This window comes from Notamacropus eugenii, chromosome 4, assembly GCF_028372415.1.
Source record: "Notamacropus eugenii isolate mMacEug1 chromosome 4, mMacEug1.pri_v2, whole genome shotgun sequence".
Classification (NCBI taxonomy): Eukaryota; Metazoa; Chordata; class Mammalia; order Diprotodontia; family Macropodidae; genus Notamacropus; species Notamacropus eugenii.
This window is the reverse complement of record NC_092875.1, coordinates 333,017,659-333,034,304: the sequence shown is the minus strand read 5'-3', so window position 1 is coordinate 333,034,304 and position 16,646 is coordinate 333,017,659. Positions and strand designations below refer to the sequence as shown.

At 33.4% G+C, this 16,646-nt stretch overlaps 1 protein-coding gene across 4 annotated transcripts in view; it reads left to right on the top strand.

Moving 5' to 3' along the window:
• The window catches only part of PIK3C3 (phosphatidylinositol 3-kinase catalytic subunit type 3), a 199,007-nt gene that overhangs the window by 20,666 nt on the left and 161,695 nt on the right, over nucleotides 1-16,646 (top strand). For all 4 annotated transcript variants that reach the window (XR_011966213.1, XM_072605264.1, XM_072605266.1 and 1 more), the window contains exons 5-9: nucleotides 1,262-1,348; nucleotides 3,097-3,192; nucleotides 5,532-5,603; nucleotides 8,054-8,158; nucleotides 8,965-9,057. Coding sequence is in view for 3 of the 4 variants with exons in the window: in XM_072605264.1 (XP_072461365.1) it covers nucleotides 1,262-1,348; nucleotides 3,097-3,192; nucleotides 5,532-5,603; nucleotides 8,054-8,158; nucleotides 8,965-9,057 (453 nt within the window). In the remaining variant the exon portion in view is untranslated. The remainder of the gene's footprint in view (nucleotides 1-1,261; nucleotides 1,349-3,096; nucleotides 3,193-5,531; nucleotides 5,604-8,053; nucleotides 8,159-8,964; nucleotides 9,058-16,646) is intronic.

Below are 16,646 nucleotides of genomic sequence, written 5' to 3'. Positions count from 1 at the left end.
ACCCTTATATATGTACATTTTTTGCACCTTTACTTTTTAAAGTATTTAAAGTATCCATTATCTCATTTTACTTGAACACTCATTTTTTCCCATTGGGAAGCTTTAATACAGAGAGATGTTGAGTCACTTGCCCAAAAATCTTATAGATAGTCATTGGTGAAGCTAGCACTGTAATAATTCTTGACCCCCTAGTCCATTGTTCTTTTTTTGATTCAGTTTATTTTATTAAGTATTTATTGACTGCCTCCTGTGTGATGGGGACTATGATAGGCAATACAAGGGTTATAGAGATGAGTAAAATAATCCCTTTACTTAGAGTTTCTTATGGGTTGTAAGATAAATACATGCATAATTTTAGTGTAGGATAGAATGTAATAAGTTCCACAGTAAGTAGACATACAGAGAGAACAGCACAAGTAAAGACTTGGAGGTGGGAAGATCAGGACAAGGACTTAATCAAGTTTGATTGGAATGAATTGCACGTGAAGAGGAAAAAAGATCATATTGTGGAGGGCTTTTGTTTTTGTATCCCCTAAATGTTTCTGTGCCCCTTTCCTTTCCCACATCCTAGAGAGTTCTGATGTAAAACACATAAACTTTAGAGAAAAATAAAAGAGAAAGAAGAGGGAAAAAAAACAATTAGCAGAACTGACTGATAACTGAAAAATTCTTTAAAACCAAGCAGTTTTCAACATCCCTTGATGTCCTTCATCTGCAAAGGAGTAGGGGGAGGTATCTTTTCATCTCTATTCTTTGAGGCTGTGCTTGTTCCTTTTTAATTTGGCAACATTCATTGTAGCTATCGATCTTTACAATTTTCATTACTGTAGTCATTGTATGTTGTTTTCTTGGTTTTGCTTCACTTTGCATGAGTTTGCTGAAGTCTTTCCATATTTTTCTGTCTTCATTATTTGCCATTTCTTAAATTTCAGTAACGTTCCATTATGTTCACGTACCACAGTTTGTTTAGCCATTCCTCAGTCAGTGAGTATTTGCTTTGTTTGTAGTTCTTTGCTACCACAAAAACTGCTGTTATAAATATTTTGGTGTATATGAGTTTTTTCCTTTTTTTCAGTGACTTGAGATATATGCTTAGTAGTGGAATCTATGAGCCAAAGGCTATGGATATTTTAGTTATTCTGTTTGTGTAATTCCTAATTTCTTTCCAAAATGTTCTGACTTATTTTTTTTTCCCAGAATCTCAGTTTTTTCCATTTAAAAAAATTGCATTCATTTAAAATACTTTCTTCTTCTTTTATAGCTCACCAAGGCTCATCGACAGGGCCACATGGTAAAAGTGGATTGGCTGGATAGACTAACATTTAGAGAAATAGAAATGATTAATGAGGTGAGACATCCTACTTATATTCTTAATAAATAACTTGTCAATTAAATCTTAAACAACAAAAGCAATTAAACTTCATTTCTTATGTTTAAAATTTCTATATGGTTATATGTGTATATATGTGTGTGTGTATACATATACACACACAGTGTGGGTGTGTTTGTGTGTATAAACACATGTACACACTTTTTTTCTTGCCTACCTTTTTGTGAAAGTTTAGGGCGAAGTAGCTTGCTTTCATTGTAGATTATATCATTTTATTTTTAAAATGTGTTTTTTGATAATTTTTCTGTTCATGCATCTTTTAGGAGAGTCTGGGTTTTTGAGTAGGTAGGCATCCTGCATATATGAGAATGTCCTAGGTTGTCCTTTTAGGACTTGGTACCTGGAAAACTTTTTAGGACACCTGTAGCTTCTCTATTTGACTTTAGAACCAGAAAGGGGACAATATATGTGATAGGTATCTCATATCACTGAAATGATGACTGTAAAGTTTAGTATTTATATCCTACTTACTCATTTGCCTTCTAAGTAAACTCAGACTACTGTCAGATAAATTAGTCCCTTTGTTTTCATGATCCTACCCACTTCAGACAATTTGATCCAACTTTAGAATACTTTCTTCTCAAATAAGATGCTGCCTGTTTTTTTATACTCTTTTCAGAAATCTAACAGTTGCTGGAATATTATAAAGTAACTTGGGCATTTGTTCTTGACCATGTGTATATGAAAATGGTGTGGAAAAATCTTATCAAAGGATGGAATTAGTGCAGTTATTTTCAGAAGTTTTTTTTTTCTTAATAGAGTTACTTTTGAATATGGTGTCTCCATGTTCCAGATGTTAAGCCTAACATTTTGTCTGGAGAATGAAAATAACAATTATATTAATCAAATTAAGAAGGAGGAATATCAATTTTGTAATATGGCCCAGGCTATAATGAGCACCACAGGGTACAGACAGACTTAATTTAGAGTCTCTGAGCAGTTAGATCATCACACGGAAAAGGAAAAGGTAGTGGCTTTAATTGTTCTTTTTCTTACAATGAACTTTTATAAAGGTTTGTTTATGTTTATTGATTCAGTTTTCTGTTTCTACTCCAAGGTCACTATATAATTTTTTTAAGTAACTATGGTGTGACATGTTACTTATTTGGAATTTGAAAATAGGGAATTTTTTTCCTAATCATTTTGAAAATTTATTAGCAATAGTCTTTTTGTAAAAACTTATTTGGAATAAATGTTTGTATTATTAAGTACTGATCTCATTTAACATTTAGTAAAATTATTTATTTTCAGTTTTCTATGTGTGTTTTTAAATGTTGATTTTAGCAATTCCTATTTTCTTATTTTTCTTTATTCAAGATGCTTACCTACAAATACTCTTTTATGCATAGTTAGCTTTGTCTCAGTAGGCTTTCCTAAGCTAACACTCAGTTTCACATTTGAAATTACCCTCTGATTGAACTATTAAATATTTTTGCTTTAGATGACTAATCTCTAAGAGATTTTTACTATAGAAACACAGATGTTCTATGTGTCAATATTTATATAAAATAGTTCCAAAGTGAGATTTGAGAAAGAAGTTGTTAGAATAACAGACAGTAAATGTTTTGATGAATGTGGTAATATAAATAAAAATTGTAATCTCACCAGGAAGTAGTTTTTTACTTGATATCCTGATCCATACTCTATATTAATGCAAATTATAAAACTGTCAACCTTTATTTTACATAGTTTCTCTTTTTTTATAGAGTGAAAAACGAAGTTCTAATTTTATGTACTTAATGGTTGAGTTTCGATGTGTCAAATGTGATGATAAGGAATACGGTATAGTTTACTATGAAAAGGTATGTGCCTGAGACCTATTTATGGCCTCTTTAAAACAAATAGGGGGAAAGCATTAAAAACATTACTGACATTCCAGCAGAGATGAATTATTTGGTTGCAAGACAGCAGCAGACAGCTGTCAGCAACAGCTGTTTATGTACATACAAATCAAATAGTATAGCTACAACAAGATTACAAAAGCCAATCATTTATGTAATGCAGTTCTAGATTACAGAATTCAATAAGAATGCAAGCGATTAAAACTTTTTGATTTATTGTTCTTCAAATTGGTGAGGAAGACACCAGTAATACTCATAAAATTAAAAACTAGTGTTTCATTAAAGTTATGAAGAACCATACATAGTTTTTTTGCTTGGTAAATATAGTAAGAACAAGGGTTTATTTACAATTTTATTTCTTTCTATTATGAAAAATAATTTTTCTTTACTTTTTAGTGAGTTTTATTGATATAGCTTTATGTATTCCACAAAATTCCTGCCTCTATGGAAATGTGTCCACACTTTTGAAATAGCTAACGTAATAACAGTATTAATATTATACTACTGCAGTTATGAGAAAATTCAGAAAAAAATTACAACATTTTCTGTTTTAAGAAATGACACATTAACTGTATGCTTTAATATTTATTTTTCCTTAAGCTTTCATGAATGGTGGTGTTCTTTTTCCAAATTATTTAACAGATTTTTGTGACTTAAAGTCAAGAAAGATGTTGGGTTTTTTTGGTTGTTGTTAGCTCATGACAATTTCTTGTGCTACTTTTGAATTAAAATCTTACATTTTATTTCTTCGTTCTATTTTGTAATTTGTTTTTGCTTTGTGTATTTCTCCTTTTAATTAAAGATTCTGAGTAATGGACCCATTTGAATTCTTCTGTAAATGAGAGTTTGGGATGAAATAAGATAAAGTAGTTAATATTTAATGTTTTATAAACTGATTCTACACTAAGGAGTGAAATGTTAAAGTGAAACTAACTTATCACTATTGCATAATAATGTCTTGAACACATATACTTATTATACTCTATATAATTAGATTTGAACAATAAATTTCTTGGTGTCATGGAACTTGTAGTCCCAAAAAAGATAATGAGAATATGGTAGCACATTTATAGAAACACAGGGACAAAATTCTAAATTTATGAAATAATTTAATAATTGATAATAGAGTAGCTAAAAAAGTAATTAATAGAATTTCTAGGGGTAGTTTTTGAAAGCATGCTTCAGCAAGTTCTTGACCCCTTTCTACTGCTCCCTGAAAATTGTTTATTAATTAGTGGCTGTCTACCCAGCCTGTCATACTTCCACTTAGTGTAAAGATTGCTGGTCCAGTGTATTGAATCTAATGGAAATAGACTTTCTTGTCACCTGTCTTTGGTGATAGATAGTCTAAGTGAAGATTACTTGTCATAGTTGGGTTGATAAATGTGTTTTCTGGTGTTGTGACTGAAAACCAGCTTGTTAAACAGTGACTACAGGAATTTGTGGCTTTCTGTAAGACTCAATTACTTTACAGAAGTCCAACTATAATTTGATATATATATATATATATAAATATAATAACTCTTTTTTGACTTTTCCCAATTTTTTTGCAGGCTATTTAAAGAGGAAAATATAAAAGTATTTAGAAACTTAATCTTAATAGTTTGGCATAAGCTTCAGAACTGTTCACAAATGACTCTAATCTTAATGCCATTGGTCCTTTATGTGGACATAGTGTTTATTGTGCTGCTTTACCTTCATGGTATTGAGGATTTAAAAACAAAGACTTTTCTTTAGAATTAATTAATAAATTCTTATCCTTAAGATTTGCATACTTCTGAGTCAGGGTTACTCTGAAGAGTTGTGCAGCTGAGTCTTGAATGATGTATAGATTGGTAGCCATCTGAATTTAACCACCCCTATGAGAAGGCCTTTCTCCTCTAATGAACCTCATGTGGTATCACACTTTCTTTTTCTTTCTTTGACCTCACCATATCTACTTGGTAATTTTTGCGGATAAATAACGAAGCCAGCATATCATTTTAAGAAAGTTTCAGAAATAAATAAAATAATTGCCCATGAATCTCAACTCTCTACAATGTGTTGCACATTTTCATCGATAGGCTTTGATTTTTCCTCTCTTGTCCCTATGGCCCCAAAGGGGGAGTAAGAAACATATTAGATCTTTTTTAACTTAGAAGGCCTCTTATCAAAGTATAGGAATTTTCATAATTATCATCAAAAAATGTCATAATTGGATCAAAACCCATTTATTTTTCTTCAGTATTTCTAGAATATTATCGTTTTTCTTTTCCTTTCCTTCATTCTTGTATTTTCTCCCTCCTTCCTTTGGCATCTAGGATGGTGATGAGTCATCCCCAATTTTAACGAGTTTTGAAATAGTGAAAGTGCCTGACCCCCAGATGTCTATGGTGAGTTACAATGCAGCTATAGTATATTTCCTAGGGTGATAGTTTTTTACCTCATATTGTTTTCAAAATATATAACTATACCACTCTTACCTTGAGTCCACTTCGCTGGCAAACTCAAATATATTAGAATACCCAAAAGACTGAAGAAACTAGGGGGGATAAGAGAAATTTAAGCAGGACATGTTATCTCTTTTCAGATATTTGAAGGGCATTTATGAAATAGGAACTGACTTTATTCTTTATAGCTGTGGAGAGCAGAATTCAGTCCAGTCCAGTAGAAGCAAATAAATGTGTAGAAGATTTTCACTCTATAGAAAATCTTAGAAGGAAAATTGACAAGAAATTAGAGTTTTCCAGGGATGAAATGAGCAAGGTAGTGAAACTTCCTGTTAGAAATTTTATTCAGAGGATTGGATCTGTTACAGATATTTTAGAGAGGATTCTTTTTTTTTGAATGGAGAATTAGATGATTTTAGAGAATCCTGCCAACTCTTAAGTCTCCATGCTTCTAAGTAGGGGAAAAAAAGTATTTTAGCAGCAGCCAACATATAGAGGTCATTTTAGCAGCAGCCAACATATAGAGGTCATAAAGTCCATCCACTAAACCTCATGTACTTTTGTCATAGGACAGACTCTTACTTAGAGCTGGTTTACTTATAAACAGCAAATTTTAAAGGAGTAGGCAGGGCTGCTGTAGGCAGGCACATTTGCACAGCAAGAAATCATAACTGACAACTTGACAGCAATATTGAAGACCAAAAAAAAGCCCCAAAACTATAAAAAGCAGACATGAACTACAAAAGAATAGCCCTCTTAGGGCCATTTAATGTAGAAGCAAACTACCCTATGTATTTCAATAGCCCCTCAGGATATAACTATTACAGCACAGTACAATAATTGATGTTCATAATAATGACCCTGAGTCATCAAAAAAAAGGTTAAATTATGTTTAGTATACTCTGCTTAGGGAGTCAGGGAAGTGTGTAATCTTTATTAGAAAAATTACTATCCAAAATGTTTAAAAGAAAATAAGATCTGACATTTAAAGGGGGAAACTGTAATTTACTTATGTGCAGCAGGCAGTTCAGTCTCACAGTTTCAGTTCTCGTGTGTGTGTGTGTGTGTGTGTGTGTGTGTGTGTGTGTGTTTGGTCTTTTGCTATTATTTTCTATTGTGTTTCCAGAGTAGCAACTAGGTCTTCATATTAAGATTCATATTAAAGCTAATTACTATTAGCTTTCAGATTATAAGTATGTGTCTTCTTTCATCCCTTACCCTTCTCACCTTAGAGAATATCCCCTGTTGAATATTTTTTTTTATTACCTTTTGGATTTTTAAAACACAGAGAGTTCCAAAAGTCTTGATGCAGTTTTAAACTTTAAAGCACTAACAGTTTTGCAATACTTTGAATATTAATGTAGTTAAGAATCAAGGTCAGTGGATTAACAGAGAAATAAATCTTCCAACAGGTGATTGTAATTATCGTGTTCCACGAATTGAATTCTTTAGGGCAAGAGGGCATATATATATGAGTACGCTGAGAAGAAGAGTAGGTGTTTGAACTCTGGGTTTCTTAGGGTAGAAAAGTACTTATCATTGATAATGAAAATCATTGACTAGAGAAATACTCATACAGAGCTGTATTTTCGTGCCTCATGGAAGTTTGGAGGCCACCTTGGAGTGCAAACTCCTTGAGAGCAAGAACTGTTTTATTTTTTATTAATCTTTGTACCTCTAGAATTTAGCACAGTGCCTGGCACATAGTAGGTGCTTAACGAGTGCTTGTTGACTGACTGATTCAAGTATTTGAAGAGTTGTTATGTGGAAGAAGGATTAGACTTGAGCCTCAGTTGCAATTTAAACTTAATATCAGGAAAACTTCCTAATTACTTAGAGATATATAAAAGACGATTACCTTGAGAGGTGGTGGCTTCCTCTTCTTTGGAGGTCTTCAGGCAGAGGCTGAATTAGATCAGTTTTGTGGGGGATGATTTTTGTGTATTGATTGGACTAGATGAATCTTGAACTCTCTTTTAGTTCTAAAATTCTGTGCCAAGTAGTGGGGAGTCTTTTTCTCCCCATTGTCTTGGGACAAGAGGAGACATTGATTCAAATCCCAGACTTGCTGTTGGCTTAGCTATGTGACTTTGGATATGGAATTTAATCTTCTTGAGCCTCCCTTCCTTCATCTGTAAAATATGTTTAAACTGAATAATCTCTAAATTTCCTTTTAGCTGTATCATTCTGTGATTCTGTGTTTAGTAATTTATAATTTTTCTTCCTCAGTTTTTCCTATTTTCAAGTTGATAATGCATATTTAATGGACTAAAGTAGTATTAATATAAAGTCCTATATATTCCTAAAAATTGTCATACTTATGATAAATTGTTTTATTTTCTTTATGACTTGGTTATTAGAACTTATACATTCTTAGTAATTCTTATTTGTAGGAGAATTTAGTTGAAAGTAAACATCACAAGCTTGCCCGAAGTTTGCGAAGTGGACCATCTGACCATGATCTCAAACCTAATGCTGCCACCAGGGATCAGCTAAATGTAAGTTAATGTTGATTTTCTTATGTTCTAATGAACATTTTATAACTTTATTAGTATTGAATTTTTTTCAGGGAATCTAAGAAATTAAAATGATCCTTAGGTGCAGTTTCTCATGTTAAGTGTGATTTTATTATCATGACTCATTTATGCTTTTTTAGTTCTTCTTTCATTTTTTTTTCTGCCTCCCAGAACATTTCTAAAGGTCCATTGAATTGGAGGTCCATAAAGATGGAACCTGTATTTGGTTCTTTCTCTAATACTGAAAAATATTCCTGAATATTTTGTCTCATTTTGGAAAAAAATGCCTCATTTTTTGGTGGGTTGTTCTGAAACATGTCTTTTGAATGAATGAGTGAAGGCTGTGAGAAACCTCTAAAGACCAGAATATATATTCCAAGCAGCAAAAATCAGGGGCTATTTGTACTTATTTATCTTACACATTAACTTTGTGAACCCAAAGAGACATTTGGATATAGTTAAGTTACTGTTGGTCTAGGATCCATGGAATGAAGTTTGAATCCTACCTCTGTTACCTACATCTAAGTTAGTCATTTCACCTCTTTAGGCTTTAGTTTGCTAATTTGTAAAATGAGGCTGATCAAGATAATCTCCATAGTTTCTTTTAGTTCTCTATTATTTATATTAATATCTGATTCTTTTCGATGTGAGGGACATATTTGCATCTTAGATGCCTCTGCATCAAATTCCTTATTTTGGGAGGTAGTCATAGAGTTTATCATTAAGGTAAAAAAAAAATCTGAAATCCAGCTTTTAATAAACAAAATACATTTCATTATTTTTAATAGATTATAGTAAGTTATCCACCAACAAAGCAGCTTACATATGAAGAACAAGATTTGGTTTGGAAGTTTAGATATTACCTTACTAATCAAGAAAAGGTAAGCTTCATGTCTGTTTGTTTCTGTACTAGTAATATAAAAATTCTTAAAACTTCCTATGGAACATACAATTTCTCATAAGGCAAAATCAAAATTCAGCGTACTAACTATTCAGTTGTGTTAAAGTTACACTTAATATAAAGTTAAGTAACAGTAATTAAATTGTACTAACATATCCATTCCCCACCCCTACTAGCCATTTCTCCTTATGTTACTATTCTCCATCAGCTACACCCTAAACCTTGACATTGGGCCCTCTTCTCTGCTCCCTTTGTATTTTTTTTTACTTGATAATCTTATCTTTTCTAATGGATTCAATTATCATGTCTGTGCTGATGATTCTTGAATCTGCTTATCCAGTCCTAACTTCCCTGCTGACCTCCTGACTCACATCTCCACCTAATATTCTCCTTTCTAAATGGATGTCCTCCTGTAGACATTGTAAATTCTGTTTGTCCAGAAATGAACTCACTTTTTTTCTCAAACTACCCCCTTCCAAACTTTCCTTTCTTTGTGAAGGATATTTACCATCTTTCCATTCTCCAGGCTCACAACCTTAGTGTCATCCCTGACTCCTCATTTTCATCTCTCATATGCAGACTGTCAATTTCACCTTAGTACTGTCTCTTGAATATATTCACTTGTCTTCTCTGAAATTTCCACCGTCCTTGGGCAGGCCTTCATCTCATGGCTGAATTATCTGAGTAGGTTTTGGTTGGTTTGTCTGCTGCAAGTCTTTTTCCACTTTAGTCAATCCAAACTGTTATCAGTGTGATTTTCCTTAAATGCAGATCTGACAAGTCACTCTCCCCTACTTAATAAGCTTCATTGGCTCTGATCTACAGAATCAAATATAAAATCGTCTGTTTGACTTTCAAAACCCTTTATAACATAGCTCCCCTCATTAATAGCCCCCAACATTCAAGGTTTCTTATACCTTACACAGCTTTTCTCCTTCCCCCTCCTATACAACATACTCTTTCATCCAATGCCACTCCCCTTCATGCTGTTCCTTGAATAAGATATTTCATCTCTAGTTTTAGAGTGTTTTCCCTGGCTGTCCCCCTTGCTTGAATTCTCTTTCTCTCTCTTTGCCGTCTACCTTTTGTCTCAGCTAACATTTCACTTTCTACAGGAAGCTCATCCTGATCTCTCTTGATTCTAGTGCCTACGTCTGTTCATTATTTCTGATTTATCCTGTATAGAGCTTGTTTGTACATAGTTACTTGCATATTGTCTCTCACATTACACTCTTAGCTCCTCAAAAGCAAGGATTTTCTTTTCCTTTTTTCGCATCTCCAGAGCTGATCACAACGCCTGGCATATAATTGACACAATAGACACTTAATTAAATGTTTTTTGACTGACTCACTAAAATCATCTTTGATTTGTAGCCAGTTTTATTTATTCAACCTCCTTTGTTTTTTCCCTTGTTTCCATTTTATTGCAGTTATGTTAAATAATGCCTTTATTATTTGCTTAAACTATTATAATAGCTTCTTAACTAGTTCCCCTCCGTTTGGTCTCCTTAAGTCCTTGAATTAATCTTCCTGATTATAGATTTGTAGTTAGTTTGGCAGGTTTAGAAAGTTATTGTGCAAGGCACCCACTTTGGATGTTTATTTTGCTAGCTAATGGGTATATAGTACCTTTGTGAGGAACTCCAAACATCAATAGTTCTTATTAGTTATGGAAAGTGAGTCAATTCTCTTCCAATTTATGGGGCACAGGTGCTGGATGGATGCTGAGACTTAAGGACAGATTTATAATGTCTAATGTTTAAGTCCTGAGACTCCTCAGTCCAAGATGCAAAAGGTGAGAGAAGTGCGCAGAGTCAGGAAGTGAAAAGGATGGTATTTGAGCTGAAAAATCTTGGAGCTTTGAAGCAGTGGTCTAGCCAAAATATTTGTAGATCCTTCTCACTTCAGTTCTGGGCCCATTCTGTGAGTAGGTTGTATTCTAGACCTTAGTCTAGTCCTTAACTCTTCCCTTAACTGAGGTTTTGTTTTTTAACTTCAGGCAAAGGAAAATAATGTCATGGTTGTCAGATTAGGTATAAGGACTTTGAGTTATGGTCCTGTTTCCTTTTTGATAGTGTTTATGTAGAAAGTCTCTAGAAAAGAGAGGGGCTGATGGGTAATGGAAGTTCAGGCATGTGCCTCTTATCTGGTATATCAGCAAGCACTCTGACACATCCTGCTAGCACAGGTTCTTAGATCTGCTTTTCTAAAAGGAAAGCAACTTTTGGAGTTTTCTTCTTTAATCACATATTCCAGTGGAGAAAATACAAGCAGGGAAATAAAGAGCAACAGACCAGGCTTCTAATTGTGTGACTATAAGCAGTACATATATCACAGATAGACAGATCCAACTGTCTGACCATTACATACATACATAGTTGCCAGAGAGAGAAGCACCACCATCTGGATTTTCAAAGCCAGGGGGTTTCCTTACTGGCTGCCCAGAGTCTCTTCTGGAACACGAACCTTCTTCCAAAGAATAAACCTCAAAGCAAAACCTCTCAGAGAGAGAGAGAGAGAGAGAGAGAGAGAGGGGGGGGGGGGGGGAGAGAGAGAGAGAGAGTGTGTGTGTGTGTGTGCGTGTGTGTTCATCCTTCGTTGCCAAAGAAGGCCATGCTATCAGAGAAATAATGACATGACTTGGATTTGACTTTGTTTTGAGTGAGGGAGGGCTGTGCAGGTCACCAGCCTCATTTCTCATCAGGATGACTGTAGATGACTCAGGTTGAGGCAGTTAGAGTTAAGTGACTTGGCCTGGTGCTCTATCCACTGTACCACCTAGCTGGCCCATATATATTTTACACTTTTCAGAGCCAGAAGGCATTACCACCCAGTTCATCATTAGAAATTAACAAAAGGTGTGGGCCTTCCTATCAAACAAGCCTCCCCTAATCAAACTTCCCTTAATGCGCTCTACCTGAGGCCTATTAATGGACAGGGAAGATCTTTAACTCTCATTAACATTACATCTGAATGGTCAAGTAGTCAGCATAGACTTCTGTCACCATACCTTTTATCCATCTCATATCACTGCACTAGGAATGAGAATTCATAATGTACTGGGTAGAAGGAAGCAGGTAAGCTAGCAAAGAAAAAGCAAGAAAAATAGGCTTATTATGAGGAAAGGTGAGACTGAAACTAACTTCTGGAGAGTCTTATTGAATTCTGTAGTCAGAATTTTATATCCAAAGGACTTGAAGGTTGTTACCAAAAAAAAAAAAAATGATCTTGGTCACATAGTTTGGTATAAGTAGGTTTCCAGAAATAATGTATTGACTTCAGCATAATCTAATCCAAAACAGAACTACAGGATATCAAATTAAACTAGTGGGAATGTACTGACTAAAGAACACATGAAAAAAACATATACTAGTAGGGGAACTCAACTTTCTCCTCTCAGAGCTAGATAAATCTAACCAAAAAATGAACAAGAAAGAAGTTAAGGAGATGAATAAAATTTTGGAAAAGTTAAATATGATAGATCTTTGGAGAAAATTGAATGGAAATGGAAAGGAATATGTTTTTTTTTCTCAGCAATACATGGCACCTAAACAAAATTGACTATTAGGACACAAAAACTTCACAATCAAATGCAGAAAAGCAGAAATATAAATGCATCCTTTTCAGATCATAATGCAATAAAAATTATATTCAATAATGGACAAGAGAAAAATGATTACAAATTAATTGGAAATTAAGTAATCTAATCCTAAAGGACAAGTGGGTCAAAGAACAAGTTGTAGAAACAATCAGTAATTTCATTAAAGAAAATGACAATGAGACAACATACCAAAATTTATGGGATGCAGCCAAAGCTGTATTTAGGGAAACCTAATTGCTTACATCAGTAGAATAGAAAAAAAGCAGATCAATGAATTGGGCATAAAACTAAAAAAAAAAACTTGAAAAAGAACAAATTAAAAATACTCAATTATAGTATTTTTACTCTAATTGAAATCCGGAAAATCAAAGGAGAGATTAATAGAATTAAAAGTAAGAAAACTATTGAACTAATATTTTTATGGAAAAAGAAACCAAATAAAACCTCAATAAACTAGATAAACCATTGGTTAATTTGACTTGAAAAGTAAACCAAATTACTAGTATGAAAAATAAAAGAGGTGAACTCACCACCAATAAAGGGTAAATTGAGACAATTGCTGGGAACTATTTTGCTCAATTATGTGCCAGTAAATTTGACAGTCTAATTGGAATGGGTGAATATCTACCAAAATATAAATTACCCACGTTAACAGAAGAAATGAAATATTTAAATAACTCAATCTTAGAGGAAGAAGTTGAATAAGCCATCCATGAACTTCCTAAGAAAAAATCCCCAGCAACAGAGGGGTTCATAAGCAAATTCTATCAGACATTTAAAGAACAGTTAATCCCAGTACTATACAATCTGTTTGGAAAAATAGATGAAGAAGTCCTACCAAATTCCTTTTATGACACAAATATGGTACTGATAGCCAGACCAGGAAGAGCCAAAATGGAGAGAGAAAATTATAGACCAATTTCCCTAATGAATATTGAGGTAAAATTTTAAAATAAATTACTACCAAGATTATAGCAGTATATCACAAGGATCATACACTATGACCAGGTAGGAATTTTACCAGAAATACAGGACTGGTTCAATATTAGGAAAACTATTAGTGTAATTGATCCCATCAATAACAAAGCCAATAGAAATGTTATGATTGTCTCAATAGATGCAGAAAAAGCCTTTGGAAAAAAGTACCCATTCTTATTAAAAACACAAGAAAGCACAGAATAGAGATTACCTTAAAATGATAAGTAATGTTTATATAAAACCATCTGTAAGTATTATCTGTAATGGGGACAAACTAGAATCTTTCCCAAGGGGTGAAGGAAGGATGCCTATTATCACCTCTGTTATTTAATATACCAGAAATGTTAGCTATAGCAATAAGAGAAGAAAAAGAAATAAAAGGAATTAGAATAGGCAGTACAGAAACACAACTATCACTCTTTGAAAATGCTATGATGATATACTTAGAAAGTCCTAGAGAATCAACTAAAAAACAACTTGAAATTATTAGTAACTTTAGCCAAGTTGCAGGATGCAAAATAAACCTACCTAAATTATCACCATTTCTATATATTGCTAACAAAGTCCTGCAGCAAGAGATAGAAAAGAAATAAATTTCATTTAAAATAACTGTAGACAGTATCATATATTTGGGAATCTGTCAGTTCTATCTAAATCTATTTATTTAGTGCCATACTAATTAAACTATGAAAAAATATTTTATAGAGCAAAAAAAAAATTCATCAGGAAGAACAAAAGCTCAAGCATATCAAAGGAATCAGTGAAAAAAAAATACAAAAGAATTTGGTCTAGCCATACCAGATCTCAAACCATATTTATAAAATGGTAATTAGCAAAACAGTCTGTTACTGGCTAAGAAATAGATGGCCAATGAAAGGAATAGATTCAATACAAATTACATTATAGTAAATGACCACAGTAATCTAGTATGATAAATTCAAAGTTCCAAGCTTTTGGAACAAAAACTCACTATTTGACAAAAACTGGTAGCAAAACTGGAAAACAGTACGGTAGAAATCAGGTGTAGACCAACATCTCACACCACAGAGCAAGATAAGGTCAAAATGGATACATGATTTACACATAAATGGTGATACCATAAGCAATTAAAAGAGCATGGAATAGTTTATCTGTTGGATTTATGGATAAGGAAAGAATTTAGGACTAAAGAAGATGAAGAGAGTATTACAAAATATAAAATAATTTTGATAATATAAAATTTAAAAGTTTTTACACAAATGAAGCCAGTGTAACCAAAATTAAAAGGAAAGCAGAAAACTGGAAAAAATTTTTTGCAACAGCTGTGTCTGATAAAGCTCTCATTTCTCAGATATATAGAAAACTGAGTCAGATTTATAAAAATAAGAGTCATTCCCCCATTGTTCAAAGGATATGAAGTCAGTTTTTAGAGAAAGAAATCAAAACTATCTATAATCATATGAAAAAAATCCTCTAAATCACTAGTGATCTTAGAAATGCAAATTAAGGTACTACTTCATACCTCTTAAAATGACTAATGACAAAAATGGAAAATGTTGGATTTTGGAGGGGATGTGGGAAAACTGGTACTTCACTATTGGTGGAGTTGCGAACTGATCAAACCATTCTGGAAAGCCATTTGGAACTATGCCTAAATGGATATAAAACTATGCATACCCTTTGATTCAGCAGTACCATTGCCAGATCTATATCCCAAAAACATCTAAAAAAAAAATGGAAAAGGTCCTATTTGTATACAAATATTTATAGCAGCTCTTTTTTATGGTGACTAAGAATTGGAAATCAAAGGGATGCTCATCAATTATGGAATGACTAAGCAGTGGCATGTGATTGTAATGGAATATTATTGTGCTATAAAAAATGACAAGCAGGATGATTTCAGAAAAACCTGAAAAGACTTACATGAACTGATGCATAGTGAAAAGAACTAGAACATTATACATAGTAACTGCAATATTGTTCATTGAAGAACTGCGAATGACTTGGCTATTCTAGCAGTACAGTGATCCAAGACAATTCCAAAAGACTAATGATGAAGCCTAATATCCCCCTCCAGAGAAAGAACTGATATTGATTGAATACAGACTGAAACATGCTCTTTTTTACTTTCTTTCATTTTTTTCTTTTATTCAAGTCTTCTTATACACAATGACTAATATGGTAATTGCACATATATCCTGTATCTGGTTGCTTGCCATCTCAGGGAGGGAGAAGGGGATAATGAAAGAATTTATAACTCAAAACTTTTATATAAAAATTGTTTAAAATTTTTTTTTCAAAAACTCAGATTTACAGGACAGAACTGCCACATGTAGAAAGTCTTGTGAAAACAAGTGTTTGTTTAAACAGGTAATCACTTCTTACTGAATTTCAATTACATCCAGAAATGTGAGAAATAAAATGGTCATGTGATAGAAACTGTGTTATATGTTTCATTTAACCAGTAGCTTTCACACTTTTGGAAAGGTAGTGAAACTATGTGTTAGGACTTATAATGAATTCTTATGATGGTTAGTGAAGGGTGAGCTATATTTTCTAATGCTCTGGCAACTTTTTTGAGTAAGCTAGATAAATGTCAGCCTTGAAGTGTCCAGAATTATTTATACAGGCCCATTTTTATCCTTTGATAGTTTAACATGAATTTTTTTAAACAAACATTGTCTCCTCTCATCATATTCTTTCTCCCTTCAACCCCCTGGGTCCCTGTCCTTTTCCCTCTCTCTTTCTCTCCTTCCTCCTCTGTCTCCATATTTCTTCCTCTCACTCTCTCTCCCTTCCTTCTTCTCCCTCCCCTCTTCACCTCACCCTGTCTCTTTTCTCTTCTTCCCTCTCCCTCTATCTCTTTGCCTCAGTCCTGCCCCCACCTCCCTTTATTTCTTGTTCTTTCTTCCCCCCAGTTCCAGGTTCTTAGAAATGTGTGATTTAGGACATCTAATGTTCAGCCACTGAAGCAAAATAATGTATTTTAGGGAGAAAGAAACCAGCCTGGT